Here is a 26,106-nt window from a genome sequence, read left to right as displayed (position 1 = left end):
CTCCCCAGACCTAACCTGACAACATTCAGTTCACACAGCTCCCCAGACCTAACCTGACAACATTCAGGTCACACAGCTCCCCAGGCCTGACATTCAGTTCACACAGCTCCCAGACCTAGCCTGACATTCAGTTCACACAGCTCCCCAGGCCTGACAACATTCAGTTCACACAGCTCCCCAGACCTAGCCTGACAACATTCAGTTCACACAGCTCCCCAGACCTAGCCTGACAACATTCAGTTCACACAACTCCCCAGACCTGACAACATTTAGATATTTTCTGTAGGGGCATCAAAGCACCTTCAAAATCTGAGGGGGCACAAAGTACTTGAGGATGCCTGGGGGGTGGGGTCTGGAGGGGGGCTAGGTCAGCGTATGGAAGTTGGATAATTTTTTATACACCTGAAACAGCTTTTTCCTGCAACCTAGAGCCATACTCATGATTCATTCTATGTACAAAAATATACATAATTGCATATCTAATCATACCTCGAGAAGTCGGTATCCTTCAGACTGGTGGTTATTGTTTTTAAGAAACTAAGTATGCTTCTCTGCATCTCTGCTAAAAGATTGAAAGGAATGTCTTACTCAGTTCATTTAGTCATTGTTTGCTTTTCTAAAGTCTATCAATCTTGCCAGCAGGCATGTCAGCTAAATACACACACCAGCTACTCTAACTTGAACAGCCTGAAATGGCTTCTTAGTAGCTAGTTATGGGGTTGGGAACCTATCTTAGCTAAAGCCAACTTCATAAAATTGCTAAGTGGCATTACAGAGAAACAAAACTTTAACAAATCAGTTCACACAGCACCCCAGGCCTAGCCTGGCAATATTCAGTTCACACAGCACCCCAGACCTAGCCTGACAATATTCAGTTCACACAGCACCCCGGGCCTAGCCTGGCATTATTCAGTTCAGCCAGACTCACAGCACCCCGGGCCTAGCCTGGCAATATTCAGTTCGCACAGCACCCCAGGCCTAGGCTGGCAATATTCAGTTCACACAGCACCCCGGGCCTAGCCTGGCAATATTCAGTTCACACAGCACCCCAGGCCTAGCCTGGCAATATTCAGTTCACACAGCACCCCGGGCCTAGCCTGGCAATATTCAGTTCACACAGCACCCCGGGCCTAGCCTGGCAATATTCAGTTCACACAGCACCCCAGGCCTAGCCTGGCATTATTCAGTTCAGCCAGACTCACAGCACCCCGGGCCTAGCCTGGCAATATTCAGTTCTCACAGCACCCCGGGCCTAGCCTGGCAATATTCAGTTCAGCCAGAGCTCTTCTGGTCACTCACAGCACCCCGGGCCTAGCCTGGCAATACTTAGCTGTCAGAGAATATCAACAAGACAGACACTGATGTAACGTGCCCTCACAGTCCAACTGAGGGACAGAATAACAGGTAAACACACACAGCACATATTCCATTCACTGCATCAGTGTTGAAGATCAACCCTCCACCAGACATCCTCTTTTATAACACACACGCCTCTATGGATTCCATCGCTTAAATGACCAATTACCCCTTTCTGCACAAGAGACAAACAAGACTGAAGAAACACACAAACATTCAAGTGTGTTGACTGTAGTGTTTATACTTGGCTAACAGTCTATATTTACGGTTAGGAGGGCTTTAGTATACATTTAAAAAAAGACAAACACACATTTCAGCTTTTACAAAGCCGGTCTTTATAATCACTTAAAACTTGACAGAATTTCCATACATAATAAAACAAAATGCTTTCTGTCATCCATTTGATAAAACGTTTCAAAAAAATAGTTAATAGAAAATCAATTTTAGGCATGACTTACAAAATATATACATAATATATACATATACATACACACACAGAGATATATACATACCCTACACAAACATTGTTATTGCATATACATCTGTGTATTTATGTATTTGTATGTACATGATGTATATATTGCTTCACCCTTGAATGTATTTGATCAGACTGAACTAAAACATAAAAACAAACCAGTCTTTCTCCCTGTCCACATAAAACCTGCCGGCCACATTCTGGCCACGCTAGGAAGGACAAGAGTGCAAAGCCATCTCTTTTTTTTATCACAACTACGAGTAATCACTTATCCTAACCTGAACTTTGACCCCCCCTAACATGAATCCTAAAATGAGAACAAGTAGCTGATTTACTTGTTCTCAGCAGTTCTCAACGTCACCGTTGTCCTTTCTGACGTGGCCCTCGAGTGGCAACACCAAAAACCTCAAGAACAATAGCGATACACACCACATAGGACACAACAATAACAGAATAATTATGATCTAGGCTAGTTAGTCATCATCAAATCTATGTTACAGTCGAGAGTTATGGGATGGACCAGGCTGTGACCTGTAGACGTAGCCATAGCATTAACAACAGTGTAAAGGGGTGGGTTACTAGGTCGGGGAGTAGCTAAACGTTACAAGGCTGGTTTATATATATATAAAGTGTGATCACTACTATCCATGCTCAGGCTGATAAGTACAGATTAAACTAGTCATGCGTGATTGAATGGCTGGCTGGCGAGTAGGACAGGGTCAGGTGTAGGGTGTCTGAACTAGAGAGACAGGGCTGTGTGCGTGAGGGCAGGGAGGGTTTGTCCTGTAGGTAAATGTGAGGATAGAGTGTCCTGGGGCTACTGTTACAGTGGAGCAGTAGTGCATGCTATGCAGCTCTGAATGTCACCACATCACAGTCATCATGCTTACTATCCCCCTATTCTCCCCTCTCTTTCTATATTCTGTTGCTTTTGTGTAGCAGTAGCAACCCCTTCTCTCTCCATCTCTCTTGCTGCTGTCTGACCCTCACCCCTTGGGCTGGCCTGTTATCCCCTTCCCTCCCTCCATCTCAGTAACTCTGTCCTTTCCAATCTGTCTGACCTCTACCCCTTCTTTCCAGTACTTGCTGCTAGCTCCTCTGTCCTCTCCTCCCTTCCCCCCCTGTCCTCCAGGATCATGTCCTTCTATCCCTAGCCAACCCTCCCTTCTCCCTCCTTTCTACATGGCCTGTGTGTACGCACTACTACCCCACTGGCTGCTGTTATAGTCAGTGGTTGTGCTTCCATAGCTATTGTTGTTGTTGTATCCCTGGTTGCTATTAGCAACACTTCCTGCCCCTTGGCCATCGGAGGCCGCCGCTTCGTCAAAGCTCTTCTCCTCCAATGGCTTGCCAATCCAGGCACCGTAGCCATGGCTACCGAGCGCATCGAAGAACTGCTGCTTGGCGACCTGGAAGGACATGGCGGCCATCTTGGCTTGGGCGTAAGACGGGAGAGCCAGCAGGTCCTGGCGCCCGCACTGTTGGCATAACGACCGGAATTGACGGAAGATATTGGACTTGGAGACCCGCGACACGTCCAGTTTGGGGCTAGAGGGAAGACAAACAGGGTTTAGGAATACACAGAAGCTATTGCGCTGGGATTGAAACATTTTCAAAATGTTTTTCATATGAATTAAATGCCACTACTCGATATGGAGTATCAATAGTGATTGCTATTCTACTGAAATGGGGCCCTGTGTAGCCCAGGTTAACCACCTGGTGCTGCTATCTGGATGAGGGTGGATGAGGTCTGAGGGTCTGGTTCTAGTTGTGGTGCGGGGTGCGTACCCGTCCAGTTTGCCCTTGGTCCCATCCAGCACCTCCACAGTGATGTGGTCTGGCTGGCTCCAGTTCACGCTGGACTCCTTGGTCTTCCCTGTGTGACGCGTCGAGTCATACACACTCACCCTGCCCACCTGAAGGGAGACAGAGATGGAGTGATGGAGAAGAGTAAAGGGAGATGAAGAGTGTGTTCAATTACAGGCATTTCACTATACCCGCAATAACAGGTATAATTTGAAATTAGACTAAATAAATCCTTTCAGATGAATCGACCATTTTAAACAGAGCGGAACGAAATGTTTGTGTACTGTGTGTGTGTGTGTGGGTACCTCGGGGTGGTTGAGTGTATTTCTGTATGTGTACACCTCAGGGTGGTTGAGTGTGTTTCTGTATGTGTACTGTGTGTGTGTACCTCGGGGTGGTTGAGTGTGTTTCTGTATGTGTACTGTGTGCGTGTACCTCGGGGTGGTTGAGTGTGTTTCTGTATGTGTACTGTGTGCGTGTACCTCGGGGTGGTTGAGTGTGTTTCTGTATGTGTACTGTGTGCGTGTACCTCGGGGTGGTTGAGTGTGTTTCTGTATGTGTACTGTGTATGTGTACACCTCGGGGTGGTTGAGTGTGTTTCTGTATGTGTACTGTGTGCGTGTACCTCGGGGTGGTTGAGTGTGTTTCTGTATGTGTACTGTGTGTGTACCTCGGGGTGGTTGAGTGTGTTTCTGTATGTGTACACCTCGGGGTGGTTGAGTGTGTTTCTGTATGTGTACTGTGTGTGTGTACCTCGGGGTGGTTGAGTGTATTTCTGTATGTGTACACCTCGGGGTGGTTGAGTGTGTTTCTGTATGTGTACTGTGTGTGTGTACCTCGGGGCGGTTGAGTGTGTTTCTGTATGTGTACTGTGTGCGTGTACCTCGGGGTGGTTGAGTGTGTTTCTGTATGTGTACTGTGTGCGTGTACCTCGGGGTGGTTGAGTGTGTTTCTGTATGTGTACTGTGTGCGTGTACCTCGGGGTGGTTGAGTGTGTTTCTGTATGTGTACTGTGTATGTGTACACCTCGGGGTGGTTGAGTGTGTTTCTGTATGTGTACTGTGTGCGTGTACCTCGGGGTGGTTGAGTGTGTTTCTGTATGTGTACTGTGTGCGTGTACCTCGGGGTGGTTGAGTGTGTTTCTGTATGTGTACTGTGTGCGTGTACCTCGGGGTGGTTGAGTGTATTTCTGTATGTGTACTGTGTGCGTGTACCTCGGGGTGGTTGAGTGTGTTTCTGTATGTGTACTGTGTGCGTGTACCTCGGGGTGGTTGAGTGTGTTTCTGTATGTGTACTGTGTGCATGTACCTCGGGGTGGTTGAGTGTGTTTCTGTATGTGTACTGTGTATGTGTACACCTCGGGGTGGTTGAGTGTGTTTCTGTATGTGTACTGTGTGCGTGTACCTCGGGGTGGTTGAGTGTGTTTCTGTATGTGTACTGTGTGCGTGTACCTCGGGGTGGTTGAGTGTATTTCTGTATGTGTACTGTGTGCGTGTACCTCGGGGTGGTTGAGTGTGTTTCTGTATGTGTACTGTGTATGTGTACACCTCGGGGTGGTTAAGTGTGTTTCTGTATGTGTACTGTGTGCGTGTACCTCGGGGTGGTTGAGTGTATTTCTGTATGTGTACTGTGTGCGTGTACCTCGGGGTGGTTGAGTGCGTTTCTGTATGTGTACTGTGTGCGTGTACCTCGGGGTGGTTGAGTGCGTTTCTGTATGTGTACTGTGTGCGTGTACCTCGGGGTGGTTGAGTGTGTTTCTGTATGTGTACTGTGTGCGTGTACCTCGGGGTGGTTGAGTGTGTTTCTGTATGTGTACTGTGTGCGTGTACCTCGGGGTGGTTGAGTGTGTTTCTGTATGTGTACTGTGTGCGTGTACCTCGGGGTGGTTGAGTGTGTTTCTGTATGTGTACTGTGTGCGTGTACCTCGGGGTGGTTGAGTGTGTTTCTGTATGTGTACTGTGTGCGTGTACCTCGGGGTGGTTGAGTGTGTTTCTGTATGTGTACTGTGTGCGAGTACCTCGGGGTGGTTGAGTGTGTTTCTGTATGTGTACTGTGTGCGTGTACCTCGGGGTGGTTGAGTGTGCTTCTGTATGTGTACTGTGTGCGTGTACCTCGGGGTGGTTGAGTGTATTTCTGTATGTGTACTGTGTGTGTGTACCTCGGGGTGGTTGAGTGTATTTCTGTGTGTGTACCTCAGGGTGGTTGAGTGTGTTTCTGTATGTGTACTGTGTGTGTGTACCTCGGGGTGGTTGAGTGTATTTCTGTATGTGTACTGTGTGTGTGTACCTCGGGGTGGTTGAGTGTATTTCTGTGTGTGTACCTCAGGGTGGTTGAGTGTATTTCTGTATGTGTACTGTGTGTGTGTACCTCGGGGTGGTTGAGTGTATTTCTGTATGTGTACTGTGTGTGTACCTCAGGGTGGTTGAGTGTATTTCTGTATGTGTACTGTGTGTGTACACCTCGGGGTGGTTGAGTGTATTTCTGTGTGTGTACCTCAGGGTGGTTGAGTGTGTTTCTGTATGTGTACTGTGTGTGTGTACCTCGGGGCGGTTGAGTGTATTTCTGTATGTGTACTGTGTGTGTACCTCAGGGTGGTTGAGTGTATTTCTGTATGTGTACTGTGTGTGTGTACCTCGGGGTGGTTGAGTGTATTTCTGTATGTGTACTGTGTGTGTGTGTGTACCTCGGGGTGGTTGAGTGTGTTTCTGTATGTGTACTGTGTGTGTGTACCTCGGGGTGGTTGAGTGTGTTTCTGTATGTGTACTGTGTGTGTGTACCTCGGGGTGGTTGAGTGTGTTTCTGTATGTGTACTGTGTGTGTGTACCTCGGGGTGGTTGAGTGTGTTTCTGTATGTGTACTGTGTGTGTGTACCTCGGGGTGGTTGAGTGTTTCTGTATGTGTACTGTGTGTGTGTACCTCGGGGTGGTTGAGTGTGTTTCTGTATGTGTACTGTGTGTGTGTACCTCGGGGTGGTTGAGTGTGTTTCTGTATGTGTACTGTGTGCGAGTACCTCGGGGTGGTTGAGTGTGTTTCTGTATGTGTACTGTGTGCGTGTACCTCGGGGTGGTTGAGTGTGCTTCTGTATGTGTACTGTGTGCGTGTACCTCGGGGTGGTTGAGTGTATTTCTGTATGTGTACTGTGTGTGTGTACCTCGGGGTGGTTGAGTGTATTTCTGTGTGTGTACCTCAGGGTGGTTGAGTGTGTTTCTGTATGTGTACTGTGTGTGTGTACCTCGGGGTGGTTGAGTGTATTTCTGTATGTGTACTGTGTGTGTGTACCTCGGGGTGGTTGAGTGTATTTCTGTGTGTGTACCTCAGGGTGGTTGAGTGTATTTCTGTATGTGTACTGTGTGTGTGTACCTCGGGGTGGTTGAGTGTATTTCTGTATGTGTACTGTGTGTGTACCTCAGGGTGGTTGAGTGTATTTCTGTATGTGTACTGTGTGTGTGTACCTCGGGGTGGTTGAGTGTATTTCTGTGTGTGTACCTCAGGGTGGTTGAGTGTGTTTCTGTATGTGTACTGTGTGTGTGTACCTCGGGGTGGTTGAGTGTATTTCTGTATGTGTACTGTGTGTGTACCTCAGGGTGGTTGAGTGTATTTCTGTATGTGTACTGTGTGTGTGTACCTCGGGGTGGTTGAGTGTGTTTCTGTATGTGTACTGTGTGCGAGTACCTCGGGGTGGTTGAGTGTGTTTCTGTATGTGTACTGTGTGCGTGTACCTCGGGGTGGTTGAGTGTGCTTCTGTATGTGTACTGTGTGCGTGTACCTCGGGGTGGTTGAGTGTATTTCTGTATGTGTACTGTGTGTGTGTACCTCGGGGTGGTTGAGTGTATTTCTGTGTGTGTACCTCAGGGTGGTTGAGTGTGTTTCTGTATGTGTACTGTGTGTGTGTACCTCGGGGTGGTTGAGTGTATTTCTGTATGTGTACTGTGTGTGTGTACCTCGGGGTGGTTGAGTGTATTTCTGTGTGTGTACCTCAGGGTGGTTGAGTGTATTTCTGTATGTGTACTGTGTGTGTGTACCTCGGGGTGGTTGAGTGTATTTCTGTGTGTGTACCTCAGGGTGGTTGAGTGTGTTTCTGTATGTGTACTGTGTGTGTGTACCTCGGGGTGGTTGAGTGTATTTCTGTATGTGTACTGTGTGTGTACCTCAGGGTGGTTGAGTGTATTTCTGTATGTGTACTGTGTGTGTGTACCTCGGGGTGGTTGAGTGTATTTCTGTATGTGTACTGTGTGTGTGTGTGTACCTCGGGGTGGTTGAGTGTGTTTCTGTATGTGTACTGTGTGTGTGTACCTCGGGGTGGTTGAGTGTGTTTCTGTATGTGTACTGTGTGTGTGTACCTCGGGGTGGTTGAGTGTGTTTCTGTATGTGTACTGTGTGTGTGTACCTCGGGGTGGTTGAGTGTTTCTGTATGTGTACTGTGTGTGTGTGTGTACCTCGGGGTGGTTGAGTGTGTTTCTGTATGTGTACTGTGTGTGTACCTCGGGGTGGTTGAGTGTGTTTCTGTATGTGTACTGTGTGCGTGTACCTCGGGGTGGTTGAGTGTGTTTCTGTATGTGTACTGTGTGTGTACCTCGGGGTGGTTGAGTGTGTTTCTGTATGTGTACTGTGTGTGTGTACCTCGGGGTGGTTGAGTGTGTTTCTGTATGTGTACTGTGTGTGTGTACCTCGGGGTGGTTGAGTGTGTTTCTGTATGTGTACTGTGTGTGTGTACCTCGGGGTGGTTGAGTGTTTCTGTATGTGTACTGTGTGTGTGTGTGTACCTCGGGGTGGTTGAGTGTGTTTCTGTATGTGTACTGTGTGTGTACCTCGGGGTGGTTGAGTGTGTTTCTGTATGTGTACTGTGTGCGTGTACCTCGGGGTGGTTGAGTGTGTTTCTGTATGTGTACTGTGTGTGTACCTCGGGGTGGTTGAGTGTGTTTCTGTATGTGTACTGTGTGCGTGTACCTCGGGGTGGTTGAGTGTGTTTCTGTATGTGTACTGTGTGTGTACACCTCGGGGTGGTTGAGTGTGTTTCTGTATTTTTTTATTTATTTCACCTTTATTTAACCAGGTAGGCTAGTTGAGAACAAGTTCTCATTTACAACTGCAACCTGGCCAAGATAAAGCATAGCAGTGTGAACAGACAACAACACAGAGTTACACATGGAGTAAACAATAAACAAGTCAATAACACAGTAGAAAAAAAAGAGAGTCTATATACATTGTGTGCAAAAGGCATGAGGAGGTAGGCGAATAATTACAATTTTGCAGATTAACACTGGAGTGATAAATGATCAGATGGTCATGTGCAGGTAGAGATATTGGTGTGCAAAAGAGCAGAAAAGTAAATAAATAAAAACAGTATGGGGATGAGGTAGGTAAAATTAAGTGGGCTATTTACCGATAGACTATGTACAGCTGCATCGGTTAGCTGCTCAGATAGCAGATGTTTAAAGTTGGTGAGGGAGATAAGTCTCCAACGTCAGCGATTTTTGCAATTCGTTCCAGTCACAGGCAGCAGAGAACTGGAAGGAAAGGCGGCCAAATGAGGTGTTGGCTTTAGGGATGATCAGTGAGATACACCTGCTGGAGCGCGTGCTACGGGTGGGTGTTGCCATCGTGACCAGTGAACTGAGATAAGGCGGAGCTTTACCTAGCATGGACTTGTAGATGACCTGGAGCCAGTGGGTCTGGCGACGAACATGTAGCGAGGGCCAGCCGACTAGAGCATACAGGTCGCAGTGGTGGGTGGTATACGGTGCTTTAGTAACAAAACGGATGGCACTGTGATAAACTGCATCCAGTTTGCTGAGTAGTGTTTGGAAGCTATTTTGTAGATGACATCACCGAAGTCGAGGATCGGTAGGATAGTCAGTTTTACTAGGGTAAGTTTGGCGGCGTGAGTGAAGGAGGCTTTGTTGCGGAATAGAAAGCCGACTCTAGATTTGATTTTAGATTGGAGGTTTGATTGGTTTGATACGAGTCTGGAAGGAGAGTTTACAGTCTAGCCAGACACCTAGGTACCTTTGATGTCCACATATTCTAGGTCGGAGCCATCCAGGGTGGTGATGCTAGTCGGGCGTGCGGGTGCAGGCAGCGAACGGTTGAAAAGCATGCATTTGGTTTTACTAGCGTTTAAGAGCAGTTGGAGGCCACGGAAGGAGTGTTGTATGGCATTGAAGCTCGTTTGGAGGTTAGATAGCACAGTGTCCAAGGACGGGCCGGAAGTATACAGAATGATGTTGTCTGCGTAGAGGTGGATCAGGGAATCGCCCACAGCAAGAGCAACATCATTGATATATACAGAGAAAAGAGTCGGCCCGAGAATTGAACCCTGTGGCACCCCCATAGAGACTGCCAGAGGAACGGACAGCATGCCCTCCGATTTGACACACTGAACTCTGTCTGCAAAGTAGTTGGTGAACCAGGCAAGGCAGTCATCAGAAAAACCGAGGCTACTGAGTCTGCCGATAAGAATATGGTGATTGACAGAGTCGAAAGCCTTGGCAAGGTCGATGAAGACGGCTGCACAGTACTGTCTTTTGTTTCTGTATGTGTACTGTGTGTACGTACCTTGGGGTGGTTGAGTGTGTTTTTGTATGTGTGAGGTTGAGTGCGTTTCTGTATGTGTACTGTGTGTACCTCGGGGTAGTTGAGTGTGTACTGTGCTTATACCTCGGGGTGGTTGCGTGTGTTTCTGTACGTGTGTACCTCGGGGTGGTTGAGTGTTTCTGTACGTGTACCTCGGGGTGGTTGAGTGTTTCTGTACGTGTACCTCGGGGTGGTTGAGTGTGTAGGGAGCAGGTAGACTCTTGGAGAAGGCTTCGCCGTCTCTGGCCAATCGGCAGCAGACAGCACGTGTCAGGTGGCCATGGCTGTACAGGTAGCCTGGATGGACAAATATAAGAGACAAGGACATGGAAAACAAAACAGAAGATAGAGAGGAAGGGGTACGAGAGAGGAGGGGGGCGAGACAGAGGGGGGCAGAGAGAGTGACAGGGAAAGAAAAAGGGAGAGAAAGAGAATGACAGAAGAGTGTGTGAGTCAGTGTATTTCCATGTTAACAAGGATGATCACATCATAGAGTACTCTGACAAGGAGAGGTGAGTAAAGAGATGGATGTCTGAGGGGTTCAGGGGTCTGGGTGGATAGTTAGCTGGTCATGACTCCTACAGTATAAGGACAGAGTCAGCCAGGGACTGTCTTGGTGGATAGTTAGCTGGTCATGACTCCTACAGTATAAGGACAGAGTCAGCCAGGGACTGTCTGGGTGGATAGTTAGCTGGTCATGACTCCTACAGTATAAGGACCTAGTCAGCCAGGGACTGTCTGGGTGGATAGTTAGCTGGTCATGACTCCTACAGTATAAGGACAGAGTCAGCCAGGGACTGTCTGGGTGGATAGTTAGCTGGTCATGACTCGTACAGTATAAGGACAGAGTCAGCCAGGGACTGTCTGGGTGGATAGTTAGCTAGCTGGTCATGACTCCTACAGTATAAGGACAGAGTCAGCCAGGGACTGTCTGGGTGGCTAGTTAGCTGGTCATGATTCCTACAGTATAAGGACAGGGACTGTCTGGGTGGATAGTTAGCTGGTCATGACTCCTACAGTATAAGGGACAGGGACTGACTGGGTGGATAGTTAGCTGGTCATGACTCCTACAGTATAAGGACAATGTAGTTTGGGATTGAGATGTTGTCTACTTATGAGTGGAGTTTGTTAAACATGACTGAAGCCAATGGTGACCGTTGACCCCCCCTCTACTCCCACACTCAATCTATCCTCCCACACTCTTTTTCAAATCAAACCTCCCTCAAATGTTTACTGTCCCCTCCCTCCCTCATCTCTTCTCTCCTTCCACCAATCTCCCTCTATGTACTATCGTTCCCTCCTCACCCAGGGTGATTGAAGCCAGGTAGATAGGATGGAGGAAGTGGGAGAGCAGGGCTCCCTGCAGACCCAGGACGTTCCAGCGAAGGATCTTGTCGCTACAGCTCATGGTCCTCAGACGCTCGCCGTGCTGGATGCCGTCCCAGGTGGGCACGATGGTCGATGACTCTACCGGGATGGTGCCCTCACCTACACACGGCACAGACACCCTTGAGGCATACTTTTGACTCCAACGACAAAGCCATGCAGTATGAGGAATAGGGTGTATGAGAGAGCCAGTGGTCAAAGTGATGGTTGTACACTAGAATCACACAGTCCATGCTCTAGACTGGAACATTCAAATCCGTTGGGATATTTGTCCTTTCTACCAGGTGTGTTTGTGGCAGCAGCAGCAAATGAGGTGTGAATGTGTAGTCATGCTCTGTTTGGCCTGCAGAGAGGGGAGTTATGCAACATGGTGGCTCTATGTGCTTGTCCTCAGTAACAGAGGGGGTCCTCATGGAACGGTGCTGCAGATGGCATCTGGCTGTAACTCACCATTCTCCACCTTGGTGCGCAGCTTGCCCTGCTTGGCGTTCTCAAACAGGGGCTGGTGGCCCTGGCCGTCCCCCGCGTCCTCGCTGCACGACTTATCAAACAACGCCCCGTCTCCGCACGGAGCAGTACTGGGGGAGAGGTAGAGCGCGAGAGGGGAAGAGGTAGAGCGCGAGAGGGGAAGAGGTAGAGCGCGAGAGGGGAAGAGGTAGAGCGCGAGAGGGGAAGAGGTAGAGCGCGAGAGGGGAAGAGGTAGAGCGCGAGAGGGGAAGAGGTAGAGCGCGAGAGGGGAAGAGGTAGAGCGCGAGAGGGGAAGAGGTAGAGCGCGAGAGGGGGAAGAGCGCGAGAGGGGGAAGAGCGCGAGAGGGGGAAGAGCGCGAGAGGGGAAGAGCGCGAGAGGGGAAGAGCGCGAGAGGGGAAGAGCGCGAGAGGGGAAGAGCGCGAGAGGGGAAGAGCGCGAGAGGGGAAGAGCGCGAGAGGGGAAGAGCGCGAGAGAGGTAGAGCGCGAGAGAGGTAGAGCGCGAGAGGGGTAGAGCGCGAGAGGGGTAGAGCGCGAGAGAGGTAGAGCGCGAGAGAGGTAGAGCGCGAGAGAGGTAGAGCGCGAGAGAGGTAGAGCGCGAGAGAGGTAGAGCGCGAGAGAGGTAGAGCGCGAGAGAGGTAGAGCGCGAGAGAGGTAGAGCGCGAGAGAGGTAGAGCGCGAGAGAGGTAGAACGCAAGAGAGGTAGAACGCAAGAGAGGTAGAACGCAAGAGAGGTAGGGCGCGAGAGAGGTAGAGCGGTAGGGCGCGAGAGAGGTAGGGCGCGAGAGAGGTAGGGCGCGAGAGAGGTAGGGCGCGAGAGAGGTAGGGCGCGAGAGAGGTAGGGCGCGAGAGAGGTAGGGCGCGAGAGAGGTAGGGCGCGAGAGAGGTAGGGCGCGAGAGAGGTAGGGCGCGAGAGAGGTAGGGCGCGAGAGAGGTAGGGCGCAAGAGGTAGGGCGCAAGAGGGGAAGAGGTACAGCGCGAGAGGGGAAGAGCGCGAGAGGGGAAGAGGTAGAGCGCGAGAGAGGTAGGGCGGTAGAGCGCGAGAGAGGTAGGGCGCGAGAGAGGTAGAGCGCGAGAGGGGAAGAGGTAGAGCGCGAGAGGGGAAGAGGTAGAGCGCGAGAGGGGAAGAGGTAGAGCGGTAGGGCGCGAGAGCGGTAGGGCGCGAGAGAGGTAGGGCGCGCGAGGGGAAGAGGTAGAGCGCAAGAGAGGGAGGGCGCGCGAGAGAGGGAGGGCGCGCGAGAGAGGGAGGGCGCGCGAGAGAGGTAGAGAGGTAGAGCGAGAGAGGTAGAGAGGTAGAGCGAGAGAGGTAGAGAGGTAGAGCGAGAGAGGTAGAGAGGTAGAGCGAGAGAGGTAGAGCGAGAGGGAGAGGTAGAGCGAGAGAGGTAGAGCGAGAGGTAGAGAGCGAGAGAGCGAGAGGTAGAGAGCGAGAGGTAGAGCGAGAGAGGTAGAGCGAGATATACAGTGGGGCAAAAAAGTATTTAGTCAGCCACCAATTGTGCAAGTTCTCCCACTTAAAAAGATGAGAGAGGCCTGTAATTTTCATCATAGGTACCCTTGAACTATGACAGAGAAAATGAGAAAAAAATCCAGAAAATCACATTGTAGGATTTTTTATGAATTTATTTGCAAATTATGGTGTAAAATAGGTATTTGGTCACCTACAAACAAGCAAGATTTCTGTCTCTCACAGACCTGTAACTTCTTCTTTAAGAGGCTCCTCTGTCCTCCACTCGTTACCTGTATTAATGGCACCTGTTTGAACTTATCAGTATAAAAGACACCTGTCCACAACCTCAAACAGTCACACTCCAAACTCCACTATGGCCAAGACCAACGAGCTGTCAAAGGACACCAGAAACAAAATTGTAGACCTGCACCAGGCTGGGAAGACTTAATCTGCAATAGGTAAGCAGCTTGGTTTGAAGAAATCAACTGTGGGAGCAATTATTAGGAAATGGAAGACATACAAGACCACTGATAATCTCCCTCGATCTGGGGCTCCACGCAAGATCTCACCCCGTGGGGTCAAAATGATCACAAGAACGGTGGGCAAAAATCCCACAACTACACGGGGGGACCTAGTGAATGACCTGCAGAGAGCTGGGACCAAAGTAACAAAGCCTACTATCAGTAACACACTACGCCGCCAGGGACTCAAATCCTGCAGTGCCAGACGTGTCCCCCTGCTTAAGCCAGTACATGTCCAGGTCCGTCTGAAGTTTGCTAGAGAGCATTTGGATGATCCAGAAGAAGATTGGGAGAATGTCATATGGTCAGATGAAACCAAAATATAACTTTTTGGTAAAAACTCAACTCGTCGTTGGAGGACAAAGAATGCTGAGTTGCATCCAAAGAACACCATACCTACTGTGAAGCATGGGGGTGGAAACATCATGCTTTGGGGCTGTTTTTCTGCAAAGGGACCAGGACGACTGATCCGTGTAAAGGAAAGAATGAATGGGGCCATGTATCGTGAGATTTTGAGTGAAAACCTCCTTCCATCAGCAAGGGCATTGAAGATGAAACGTGGCTGGGTCTTTCAGCATGACAATGATCCCAAACACACCGCCCGGGAAACGAAGGAGTGGCTTCGTAAGAAGCATTTCAAGGTCCTGGAGTGGCCTAGCCAGTCTCCAGATCTCAACTCCATAGAAAATCTTTGGAGGGAGTTGAAAGTCCGTGTTGCCCAGCAACAGCCCCAAAACAGCACTGCTCTAGAGGAGATTTGCATGGAGGAATGGGCCAAAATACCAGCAACAGTGTGTGAAAACCTTGTGAAGACTTACAGAAAACTTTTGACCTCTGTTATATACCCTTTGTTGGCAATGACAAAGTATTGAGATAAACTTTTGTTATTGACCAAATACTTATTTTCCATCATAATTTGCTAATAAAGTCATTAAAAATCCTACAATGTGATTTTCTGGATTTTTTTTCTCTCATTTTGTCTGTCATAGTTGAAGTGTACCTATGATGAAAATTACAGGCCTCTCTCGTCTTTTTAAGTGGGAGAACTTGCACAATTGTTGGCTGACTAAATACTTTTTTGCCCCACTGTATATAGCGCCATTATCTTTTCTACATACTTTATATCTGGTTTTAGTCTTCAGTTTACATTGACGTTTTTCCACCCCAGAAATCATTATCTAAACATGACATTTTTTATTTTACTGTTTTGACATACGTGGTGGCCCGAAAACACTTAAGGGGCCCGCCCAAGACTTTTCCATGCAGAAAAAAAACCCTGGCTTCTCAAACTCCTAGAACAACATGTGTGTGGGGGTGGGTTGGTGGCCCAGTTGAGTTCCTGGGCACAGAAGGAAAGGGGAGAGAAGACAGTAGGTGGAGAAGAATGAGCCATGGGGTGAAGGGTCAAAAAGCGAGGAAGAGACATCCTCCGTAGGCCCACCTGATATAGAGGTGGAAGGTGGTGTCAGGTTTGATCCGGAGCTTGTTCTCCTCAGCTGGCTCAAATATGCTGTCCTCTGACCCTTCACAGTGCTTCAGCAACTCAGCATATAGAAACCTGGAGAGAAAGGGGGGGGGGGGGGAAGGTAGAATCCATATTGGAGTGATTCAGATCAGTGAAAGTGTCCAGCATCCAACACACAAATAAAGGGAGACTGGTGGAGAAACAGAGGATCTGGTAAGTGGCGTTAATACACTCTACACTAACCAGATGGACTCCACAGTCACATTAACACACATCATAGTCTGTAATGACTTCCCAGCTGACATATGACACCCTGTAGAGGGAGAAAGAGAGGTTTCAGAAAGGCAGGGAGAGTAGCTATAAAGGAATCAAAACGAAGAGCAAAGGAGGAAGGGGAAAAGACTGGTTATATAAAAGGAGCAGCAGTAACTTCCTACCTGATAAATCCTCTCCTGGAGATGATTTCTGCGTGGCAGTCATTAACGGTGTCCCCTTTAAGACTCAGCTCCTCCCCTTTAACACAGCGATTTCCTGAGGAGAAAAACAAACAAAAATACATTTATTTTATCTCAAAAGGTTGAGACAAAAATCATTCCAAAAGGCTTGTTATTATTTTCTTGCGCCACACACACACACACACCTGTTCCCAGACTGACCACGGTCCCCAGCCCTTCCCCCCTCTTCATGACGATGGTGGCGAGGATCTTCCTTCCCAGAAGACTGTGCTGTATGCGTGTGGTGAGGGCGTTGAAGCGCTGGTGACTCAACATGGCGATCTGGTCATGGATTGTCCCACCACTCAGTGGCAGCTAGAGACAGAAACAATAACAGGTTATGAACGGCCCACCAGTCATAGAAGTAGGTTATAGCAGAATCATAGTATTAACAGTGTATTCATAGTATAGCAGGCATTCTTCAACTTTTTCAGCTCCAGACCCAATGAGAAAATCACTGTCCTCCCGTGACCCAAAACCCAAATGAAGAGAAAATAGTGTGTGATTCTAGGTGCAGTCTCCTCACTCCCGACCCACCTCCAACACACCCAAAGCCCAGTGTGGGTCCTGACCCAAAGTTTTAAAAAGTAGTATAGTAAGAGAGGTAAATTGACCTCTGCAGGGGTTAGTTCCCCGGTGCGGGCAGCCTTCTCTGCCTCTCCAATCAGAACCCTCAGAGCTGCATCAGCTGCTTCCTGTTTCCCTTGCTTCTTATTGGAAGCACAGACAGGAGGGAACCAGCGACCCCCTAGTTTAGCCTGGTAGGTAAACCTGAGAGAGAGGGGAGAGTTAAGCATCCATGTCTGCACAGCCGCGTTTTACAATATTGAACCGTTGACTTTCATAGTGTTTTATATGTCACAATGGACCGCCAGACTACCGCAGCTCTGCAGCTGTGGACTCTGAATTACACTTAGTGTGTATGTTCGTGTGTGTACTGACTTGGGCTCGTGCGGTGGTCCTGACTGCCCGACCAGTCGTATCTCTGCAGCGAAACCCCTGGCCCGGGCGTACTCCAGCAGACCTGACACAGCGTTGTTGTTTAGGTGGCTGATAAGGTCACCAACCCCCGCCTCGTGGGCAGAACGCAGCTCCTCCTCTGTCAGCGGGGGCAGGGAGGGGCAAGCGGGCATGAAGCCCCCTTCATCACCAGACAGACACAGGGGAAACTGGGGCTGGAGAGGACGGGGTAAATGGAGAGTGAGGGAGGAGAAGAGAGATAAGGCAGTGAAAAGACAGAGGAGAGGAGGTGGGAAGAGAGAGAAGAGTGATCTTAGTGTTCGGAGGATCTTTTCTTAGAATTACAGCCTGGAGGCACAATGAGAGAAGTCCACATTGGTCTTATGACATTCTGTCAGTCCATAGCTAAACAGCTAGCTAGCTTGGCAAGCCTAAATCCTAAATAGATGGGGTAGTGTTTATTTCAGGGAACCATCCATTCTTTCAGTCCCATGTTTGGGTCCTTTACTCACCTTGTTGAGCTGCAGTCTCCCGTCGGCCATTAACTCCTTGACTGCCTCCTCTGCAGCCAGCTGCCGGGCAGCCTTCTTACTGGGGGCTGAGCTCTCAGCACACAGGCTTTCCCCGATCTTCACCCTGAACATGAACCTGAGGAGGGAGCAGAGACTAACTTATACATCCTAAACATACATTGGTGAGAGAGGTAAGAGGACATTCCTCTCTAACCACATGGGAGTAGAGCTGTGAATCTCCTTCACAGAGACTACAGCACTCAGGAAGAGGGGAAGAGGGACAAAGATGGTCACACTTCCCAGTATCAGATTACTGCGGGACAGTACAGTAGGTGCCTAGGGGAAGGTTATATGCAGAGAGACACAGAGGTGCTGTTGTATCATCCAGTCAGCAGACTGCTGCAGTATGAAAGTCATACAGGACACAAATAACTGCTCCAGTGGGAGAGAGAGAAAGAGAGGTGAGGGCAGGCCCACCTTTCCTAATGATTCATTTATGTATAGAAGAGAGAACCAGGGAGAGAAAAATGAGAAGCAGGGTTGGGCTCAATTCTAATTGAAGTCACTCAATTCAGGAAGTGATTTGAATTTAAATTCAAAAATGGAAAACTTGAAATAAATAGCTTCTCCTTTTCAGTTTATTGAGAAATCATTGAAAATAGATGCTATTTTTTCAATTATTGAATTGGAATGTCAGTTTATTTCCTAAATTGACTGACTTCATTTGGAATTGACCCCATCCCTGATGAGGATGTAGACAGATGGATACCGTGGGTCGTGAGGTGGGCCCTCCTGTCCAGTGTTGATGAACTCAATGGGGTTTCCAGTGCGCTGACTGTACTCCATCAGCATGGACACGGGGTTCTTACCCCCCGGCAGGGAACGGGACAGGGCCTGGGGCGGACCCTCCACCACCTCCTGACAGAGAGGGAGAGGGAGGGAGGGAGGGAGGGAGAGAGCAGAGAGTTAGAAAAGGATTGGGGAAAAAAGAGACATAAATCTTTGGCCTTTACAACACAATCAACCACAACAGAGCACATTGATTATTACTAACCTCCGCACACACACGAACACACTTCAGACTTACAGGGACGTCAGAGGTGGGGTCCATGGCCTGGTCCACCCCTGCAGTGAGCCCCTCCTCAGCCCCTCCCCCCTCTATCTCACGCAGCAGAATCCTCAGGGTTGCTGCCGCAGCATCTTTCTTAGCCACCTTTTTATTAGATGCCTCAGCAACAGGAAACAACCTGCCGTCCAGCATGACCTGCATACGGAATCTGAGAGGGAGAAAAATACAAGGGAGTGAGAGGTAGGGAGTGAGAGGTAGGGAGTGAGAGGTAGGGAGTGAGAGGTAGGGAGTGAGAGGTAGGGAGAGAGAGGTAGGGAGAGAGAGGTAGGGAGAGAGAGGTAGGGAGTGAGAGGTAGGGAGTGAGAGGTAGGGAGTGAGAGGTAGGGAGTGAGAGGTAGGGAGTGAGAGGTAGGGAGTGAGAGGTAGGGAGTGAGAGGTAGGGAGTGAGAGGTAGGGAGTGAGAGGTAGGGAGAGAGAGGTAGGGAGAGAGAGGTAGGGAGTGAGAGGTAGGGAGTGAGAGGTAGGGAGTGAGAGGTAGGGAGTGAGAGGTAGGGAGTGAGAGGTAGGGAGTGAGAGGTAGGGAGTGAGAGGTAGGGAGAGAGAGGTAGGGAGTGAGAGGTAGGGAGTGAGAGGTAGGGAGTGAGAGGTAGGGAGTGAGAGCAGGGACAACACTTTTTTTGATATTTCTTCGTCACACTTTCTCTTGCAAATTTTTTTTTTAAATGAATTTGCTAATTCAATCAGCTGGTTTTCTCTTAGACATACCAGCAATGGCCAACCATGATTGGTTGGGAACATTATGACATCACTGACCTGGGGTCATGTGAGGGCCCTGATTGGTCGAGGAGCAGGAACTCGCAATTGTGTCCCTGGTACTGGGCAAACTCCATCAGGCCGCTGACGGGGTTCTTGGCCCTCACCTCCTGGAGTTTGGCACGGAGGTTCTGAGGTGGGGGCGCTGCCAGGGAGACTGCTACTGTCCCCCCTCCATCCCGGCTGATGGCGTTGAGGAATTCGGGGATATCGTCGGTCGCCCACTGCCCTCCGTTCGACTCATCCTCCTGATAGAGGGATGAAGAGGAAAGGTGAGGAAAGGAAGAAGTGGAGCAGAAGTGGGGGGGGGTAAAATCGGTGTCAGGCGGTTTTAAGGGCTCCAGACCTGACATTCTCAGCTCGGAATCTACAGAGCTATGTTCACCCCTCAATGTTCCAACCAACATTATGTTACTAGGGTAACTGCCGCACTCCTCCTCCCCTTCCGACTCTTCATAGGAGACGGGCTCCAAGTGAGCGAGGGGTCTCCCAAATTCAGGAAGACGTCAATGAATTCCCCAACCGAACTCCCCCCACCACCCCCCCTCGCTGTGTGATAGTGTCCACCTACCGCCTCAGCGTTGGCCTCTAGACACTCCAATCCGGGTGGCACCGCTTGGAATCCAGACCCCATTCCTTCGACCTTTGCAGGGGCGCTGCGCTCGGCCTTGAGGCTCCTCTCCATCCTCTCCCTGCGATGGACAGATAGCTCCCAGATGTGAGGGGTCACCTCTGCGTTGCGGCTCACGTCGCCCTGCTTCTCCATGGCGTACAGGGTGGGGTTGACCTGCTTGGCGCCCCTCAGGCCCAGGTTCTTGGAGATCACCAGGGCCGTGGCCTCCCCTGCCTCCAGCAGATACTGCAGGATCAACTCCTTCTGATTACTGCCGCAGTCCGCCATGTCGCTCTCGTCAAGGTCTAGGTCAAGCTCTTCGTTACTGCTGCTGTTGATACTGGGTTGTTGGGTTTGGGACTGGGAATGTTGCCGATATGACTCAGATGGTTCTGAGGAAGAGGAGTGTGAATCAGATTCTACGTAGTAATCTTCCTCTTTGTCGCCCTCAGGACCCTGCGCTTCAATTTGCTGGATCTCAGCGTCGATGGCAACGTCCTCCTCCTTCACAGACAGGAAGTGAGAGCAATCTTCTTCTGAAGGCCTTTGCTGTGACTCCACTGGATGTTCCCTCGGTTGGGAACGTGGGCTTTCCGGATCAGAATCTCTACTTTCCGGTTCTTCCTGTGGTTCTACGTAGACAGTCCACTCCGGAGGACTTTCACCGTGTTTTGAAGCTTTCTTATCACGCTCGAGACCGTAAAGGGCCTGGTTGATAAACTTTTTGGGCAACCGCAGCGTTTTTGCCAAACACTTTGCTTGTAGCTTCTCACCGGGGCTCAAATCTGCCAAGGCTTGTAAAACTTGCTCTCGGATGTCAGGTGGCTGAAATGTAGGGACACTCTTGTTGTTTGAATTATTACTACTACCAACAGAAGCTTTGTCAAAGCTGTCGCCTCGGTCAACTCTTCCTCTGTAGGACCTCTCTCTGTCTAAGGATAAACTCTGAAAGCCTTCTGAGAAAGACGGCCCGTCAGCACAGTCTGCATGAAGGCTCCACTGTCTGTTGAAGCCTTGCTTTTGTGTTGAAGTCTGCTTCTGGTTCCAGAATCTAGGGCCGGTTGGTCCTCTAGGGGGTCCCTGACAGTGCGGGTACCCGAAGTCCCTACCGTTCCCTCTGCCTCGCTCGCTGCTGTATCCCCCTCTCCCCCTAGAGCTGTTTTGGGAGTACCTGCTGTACCCTGCCTGGGTCTGGTTCGATTCGTTATAGAGTCCGTTCGGTCCCCCTCGACCCAAGCTCTGCGCCCCTCCTCTGGGGCTCACCCTAAACTGGGGAGCCTCAGTGTTCTGTCCCCTCAGGAAGTGGACCTGCTGCTGCCTGAAGGAGTTAGGACCACTGGGACAAGAGCTCTGCTGACTCAGGGCTGGGCTGTGACCGGGTGGGGGAGGGACAGAGGGGTAGAGAGGCTGAGAGTGGGCACTGGGTGGTACTAGAGGGGGAACTGGGCCCAGGTATGAATGGACGTTTGGGTGTGGGGCCTGTTGCGGGGGGGCTCTGGGGTTAAATCCCAGGGGTCCAGCTCTGTAGTATTGATGCTTAGCCTGCAGTTGGGGGAGAGGGGGTCGGTGGTAATGCTCTATGGGGGGCCCTCCTCGTCCTCTGCTCATAGCGCAGGGGGCAGGTTGAGGGGGGACCAGGGCCGCCTGTTACGCAGCAGATAGGAGGATGTGTCTCTGTGTTGGATACTGATGCAACAACACAGTCAGGCAGAACAACCGGGTGGGCGATGAACGCAAAGTGGCAGTCAGCACCTGAGAGAGAGGACGAGATGGGTGTGAGCGAAAGCAAAAGTGACTGAGTGGGTGAGGAAAGGAGCCATGAAATTTAAAATAAAGAGCCAAATATAAAGCAATATGAAGAAGAAACTAGGGACATAAGACTGGTGGAAAATCCTGATGGAAATGGAAAAAGGGCGGGAGAAAAACAGTGTAGATCAAGGGCTTATGACAAATAACATATATTTTACACACAGTCTCACTGTACTCCATCCTGTCTCCAATACAGCCCCAGTGTCACATGCTGTTGGACCCAATTGGCCGCAACGAGATCCATGTATAAAAGGTCAGAAATGTATAATTCATGGTTGTGGCTTCACTGTTTTAGTTCTGGTTTAACGGATGATTTGCAGCTTCACATAGGAAGTGAGAGTGAGGCAGAAGGAAAGAAAAGATTCAAGGTGGTTGCTACACTAACTTTTGACAGACTAGGCTAAAGGAAGACACTCAACCCTGCTCCTCAGATTTCAGCCCTGCCAGGCATGGTGCTAGCCAACATAAACTTTTGTCATGCTGCTCCCGAAACGATCACTATGAATGCCACCATATAATAATAATAATAATATAACCACGAGCAGGATCGAGTTATTTCACGGCAATGGTAACGGACAGCAGCACTGGGTCAGGTGACCCGGGTCAAAGCGGGATCTGGCTGACCCTAATGCAAGCCGACAACAGACGGCCAAAATAACAACCCAGCATGGCTCAACTTCAGTCTGCTGCTTCCATGGGCAATATGAATATACAGAGCTTCGCATTAAATATTAGGACGTCTTTGGCCCATGGACCAGACAGACATTGTTTGGCCTTGTTTTCGGTATGTTCCCGTTCCGGGATTATTGATGAGTCATTTCTATTTGAATTACAGAATTGGGGTATACGCCCTGGTCAACGTGTTATAAAACAAATTCATGCTTAGTGGGTTGCATAAACGATTCGATGACAGTAGAAAGACATTAACTAATTCAATGAACGTACCTGAAAGTTCGCGGGATAAAACACAGATTTACTACCTCACCACCTGGCTTGAAGGCGGCAGAAAGGAGAGTAGGTTTAGGTCACTTTTGAATGGCCGAGAGATCTTGAGGTCCGCGGGCGCGCTGCCGGGGTCAGAAGATGACTACACTTCAAACAGTCTAGATATAAACAGTTACGTTCTATCAAAATACAAAACGAATTCAACCACTTGGCTATATTTCTTTCTTCTTCTTCTTCTTCTTTTTTTGTTACATACCGCACGAGCGCTTCTCAATTTCAAAGAGACATCTAGTACCCCTACCATTCAAGATACTTATACCAGACGTTACAATGTGAAATGATGGATAGGCCTATTAAAAACGCATATAAAGTCTGTATTTACAGTTTCTTAACACGAGAAACAGCACGGAAGGGCAGAATAGTTTCGTTTTCCTTTCTCTAAACACGTTCTGTAGCCTGTCTGGGTGAGTCACGTGATGCAATAGTTCCTATCATAGGCTTCACTAGCTAGAGTAAGAATGTAGCCAAAACTGGTGCAAGCTCAAGGTACCAAGGCCTAGGCTGTTTGAATACTTGGATGTATATCAAATGTATTTCTCACAACATGTGGATATTATAATATAATTTTGTCAACTAATAATACAAAATAATCGGTCCCTGTCATGTGAATGAAAACGTGCCGTAGTGTTATGTCAAACAGGATGTATTTATTGTTAGAGGATACAGTATATTGATTGAAATGCTAAGGCAATCGTTTTTTCTATTTATTATCCAGTAAGCCAATATTTATTATACAATGCATCCCCTCTAGGCACAGACAATTACATTACATTTTAGAAAATATCAATCTGGACAAGAAAATCTTCAGAAATTATGTCTATATATGAATAGGCTAACTCCAAAACATTCAACCAACCTGCCTAAAAAAAAAAAATATGATAATTCAAAATCGCCTCTTAGTTGACATGTCTCACAGCTGCTGTTGCGTGAAACTATTGTTGTGACAAAAACACCAGAACAGTTTAATTGAGCACGCAGCAGCTGCCGAATATAGCTAGTGGCCACTGTACCCAGATATTGGTGCTTTCAAGACAACTGGGAACTCGGATGTAAAATAACGAGGTCAAAGCATGACGTCAGTAATCTTGAGGTCGGAGCTCTAGAAAGATGCCCGTGTTTCCGACTTGGATGAACGTTCAAAACAAAATTATTTTCCCAGGCGGAGCTCGTTTTTCCCCGAGTTCCCAGTTCTCTGAACGCACTGAGGTATGAGATTTCAGAGTTCCCAGTTGTTTTGAACGGAGCATCAAACCCAATTCCATCACGCACGGATACGCATGCATACAATGGGCAATCAAACACCGCCACGCGAGAGCATCTCTGGCGCGGTTGAAAAAGAAACAAAAACCTAACTATTAATCACTGCTGCCATCAGCTTGAGTGTGGAATTAAGGACGCGACTGAATAACCATCCCATGTTTATTTTTTGCCATGGGATGGTTCTGATGCACACCATTTTCAATCCCCCCAGTCAAAGTGAACCCCGCACAACTAGTTAGCTAGGTGGACAGGAGGAGGATCAACTATCAGTGTGCAATTTCAGCCCGCCTCCGACCCCCAACGCTGCCTGTCGCTGGATGAACATAGGATCCAATTGGAATACAGTCGTTTTTCAGTAAATCTCCCTTAATCCTCAATTCCCTTTTTACAGGCGTTTATCCCTTGACTGAAGTCCTCCATGAATATAACCTGAAATTAGCTACGAGTTAGGCAAGCCATCTTGGTTTTAACTGACACTACACATCGAATACCCTGGTAAATATTTTATTTCTCTCAGCAACCTGCTAGCAGAGATGGACTCATCTGCCATCATTGAATGGATGGTTGTCGTTTGGACTGCGCACGCATGTTCCGAACAAGATATTGCGCAGATGGAGGCTCCAAGCGGGTTCACTAGCTAGGTAACGTAGAACCGCGATTGTGCATCGCAAATAACATGCACAACTGTCGATTTGTTCCTGAAACACTTTCCCAATTAACTCCCAAGTGTAAACAACTATGCAACGCGCAGTGAAAATAATGATAATTATGCATAGCGCGGATTGACTAGCTAGCTATGTAGCTTGCCAGCTAACGTTAGCATTGATTGAGCATCACTGCGGCACAAGCGTGCAAACAACCATAGTCGCATTTGACAGCTATTCAGTTAGCGCGAAACCAAATATAGATCTCAATTGAACTAACACGAAAGGTAAAAAAAAAAATATAGAGTTAAAAATGTAATTCATTTACCTGGGTTTGCGATTGAAGCTTTGTATCAGTCCGAGTTCCTGCTTGCTAGCGACAGTGTCGACAAAGAAACAAGGGGGTTAGGGGGGCGCATGATGACATCACTAATTTGCGACAGTTTACCTGGCGCAGTTGGAGTGACGCCGCCCGTTTTACTGCAGAGTGCGGTCCCCCCAAAAAAGAACATCACACAAGGTGGAATAACTTTGCTGCGGCAGGTCGATTGGACTAATTTAGGCAGGTGAATAGGACATGTAGAATAGCAGTACCTCCAAGCCACTGCTATTGCATTCCCTTGTTTAGGATTGGGACTGGATTAATCAGATCTAAAAACAACTTCCACAAATCTATTTGACACAAACCCGGTCTAGAAAAAAGACCTAGTACATCTTATCGGGATTTACTTTCTATAAGAAACCTTGAGAGGAACCAGACTCAACACCCAAAGCATGGCTGGCTGGATAGAGGTGAGAGAAGGCAGTAGGGAAAAAAAGGCCCCATATATTGCAGGGGGAATCCAACAAAATACAAACATGAGGCCTGTATCTTTTAATGAACACGTTAGTGAACTATTTACAGCATGATACACAGAGGCAGTGGGAGCAGATCAGCACATCACGTTACAGCAGCACAGCCTACTGCAGCGCCTGAACGCTCACCAACCCATAGAGCGCTAAGCTGCTATACTATCCACCAATCAATGAACCCGACTGGATCCATGTTCAAACTGTTTCCTGCAAAATTGCACTTATTACATCCCCCAGTAGGTGTCAGCACCACTCCATTGTGTCCTCTGTCCTGCTCTGCCCTCCTCAAAGTCACAGCGGATCAACCTGAAATACATCACTGTAATGTCCAGTAGGCTACAGTCAGTGCATCATATTATCATTATCATATGCTATCTGAGCAGCTAACCGATCGATGCAGCTGTACTTAGTCCATCGGTAAATAGCCCACCCAATTGACCTACCTCATCCCCATATTGTTTTTATTTATTTACTTTTCTGCTCTTTTGCACACCAGTATCTCTACCTGTACATGACCATCTGATCATTTATCACTCCAGTGTTAATCTGCTAAATTGTAATTATTCGCCTACCTCCTCAT

At 48.7% G+C, this 26,106-nt stretch overlaps 1 protein-coding gene across 5 annotated transcripts; it reads right to left on the bottom strand.

Moving 5' to 3' along the window:
- Nucleotides 1-1,667: 1,667 nt before the first annotated feature.
- adar (adenosine deaminase RNA specific) lies at nucleotides 1,668-25,157 on the bottom strand. Of its 5 annotated transcripts, none has more exons than XM_036967801.1 (16): nucleotides 25,003-25,157; nucleotides 19,915-21,708; nucleotides 19,344-19,591; nucleotides 18,516-18,738; nucleotides 18,231-18,379; nucleotides 17,462-17,597; nucleotides 16,932-17,164; nucleotides 16,604-16,760; nucleotides 16,136-16,304; nucleotides 15,933-16,026; nucleotides 15,472-15,588; nucleotides 12,047-12,174; nucleotides 11,516-11,698; nucleotides 10,395-10,507; nucleotides 3,548-3,747; nucleotides 1,668-3,379 (listed from the first exon to the last, which is right to left on the bottom strand). In XM_036967801.1, the coding sequence occupies exons 2-16, from the start codon at nucleotides 21,562-21,564 to the stop codon at nucleotides 3,010-3,012; spliced, it is 4,170 nt and encodes a 1,389-aa protein (XP_036823696.1). In that variant the 5' UTR covers nucleotides 21,565-21,708; nucleotides 25,003-25,157; the 3' UTR covers nucleotides 1,668-3,009. The 5 variants fall into 5 exon arrangements, with proteins under 5 accessions (XP_036823696.1, XP_036823708.1, XP_036823705.1 ...); XM_036967813.1 differs by having other exon boundaries at nucleotides 3,620-3,747; XM_036967810.1 differs by having other exon boundaries at nucleotides 18,549-18,738.
- Between the last annotated feature and the right edge of the window lie 949 nt (nucleotides 25,158-26,106).

The sequence above is a fragment of the Oncorhynchus mykiss genome, chromosome 3 (assembly GCF_013265735.2).
Source record: "Oncorhynchus mykiss isolate Arlee chromosome 3, USDA_OmykA_1.1, whole genome shotgun sequence".
Lineage (NCBI taxonomy): Eukaryota > Metazoa > Chordata > Actinopteri > Salmoniformes > Salmonidae > Oncorhynchus > Oncorhynchus mykiss.
The sequence above is the reverse complement of the archived record's forward strand: the minus strand, read 5'-3'. Positions and strand labels throughout refer to the sequence as shown.

Excerpts from the sequence above, each read along its gene's own strand:
- adar (XM_036967801.1), bottom strand. The coding sequence starts at position 21,564 with ATGAGCAGAGGACGAGGAGGGCCCCCCATAGAGCATTACCACCGACCC. Across the intron at positions 11,699-12,046 it reads GCGCACCAAGGTGGAGAATG|GTGAGGGCACCATCCCGGTA; the intron begins GTGAGTTACAGC and ends TGCCGTGTGTAG. Across the intron at positions 3,748-10,394 it reads ACACACTCAACCACCCCGAG|GTGGGCAGGGTGAGTGTGTA; the intron begins GTACACGTACAG and ends GTCTCCCTTCAG.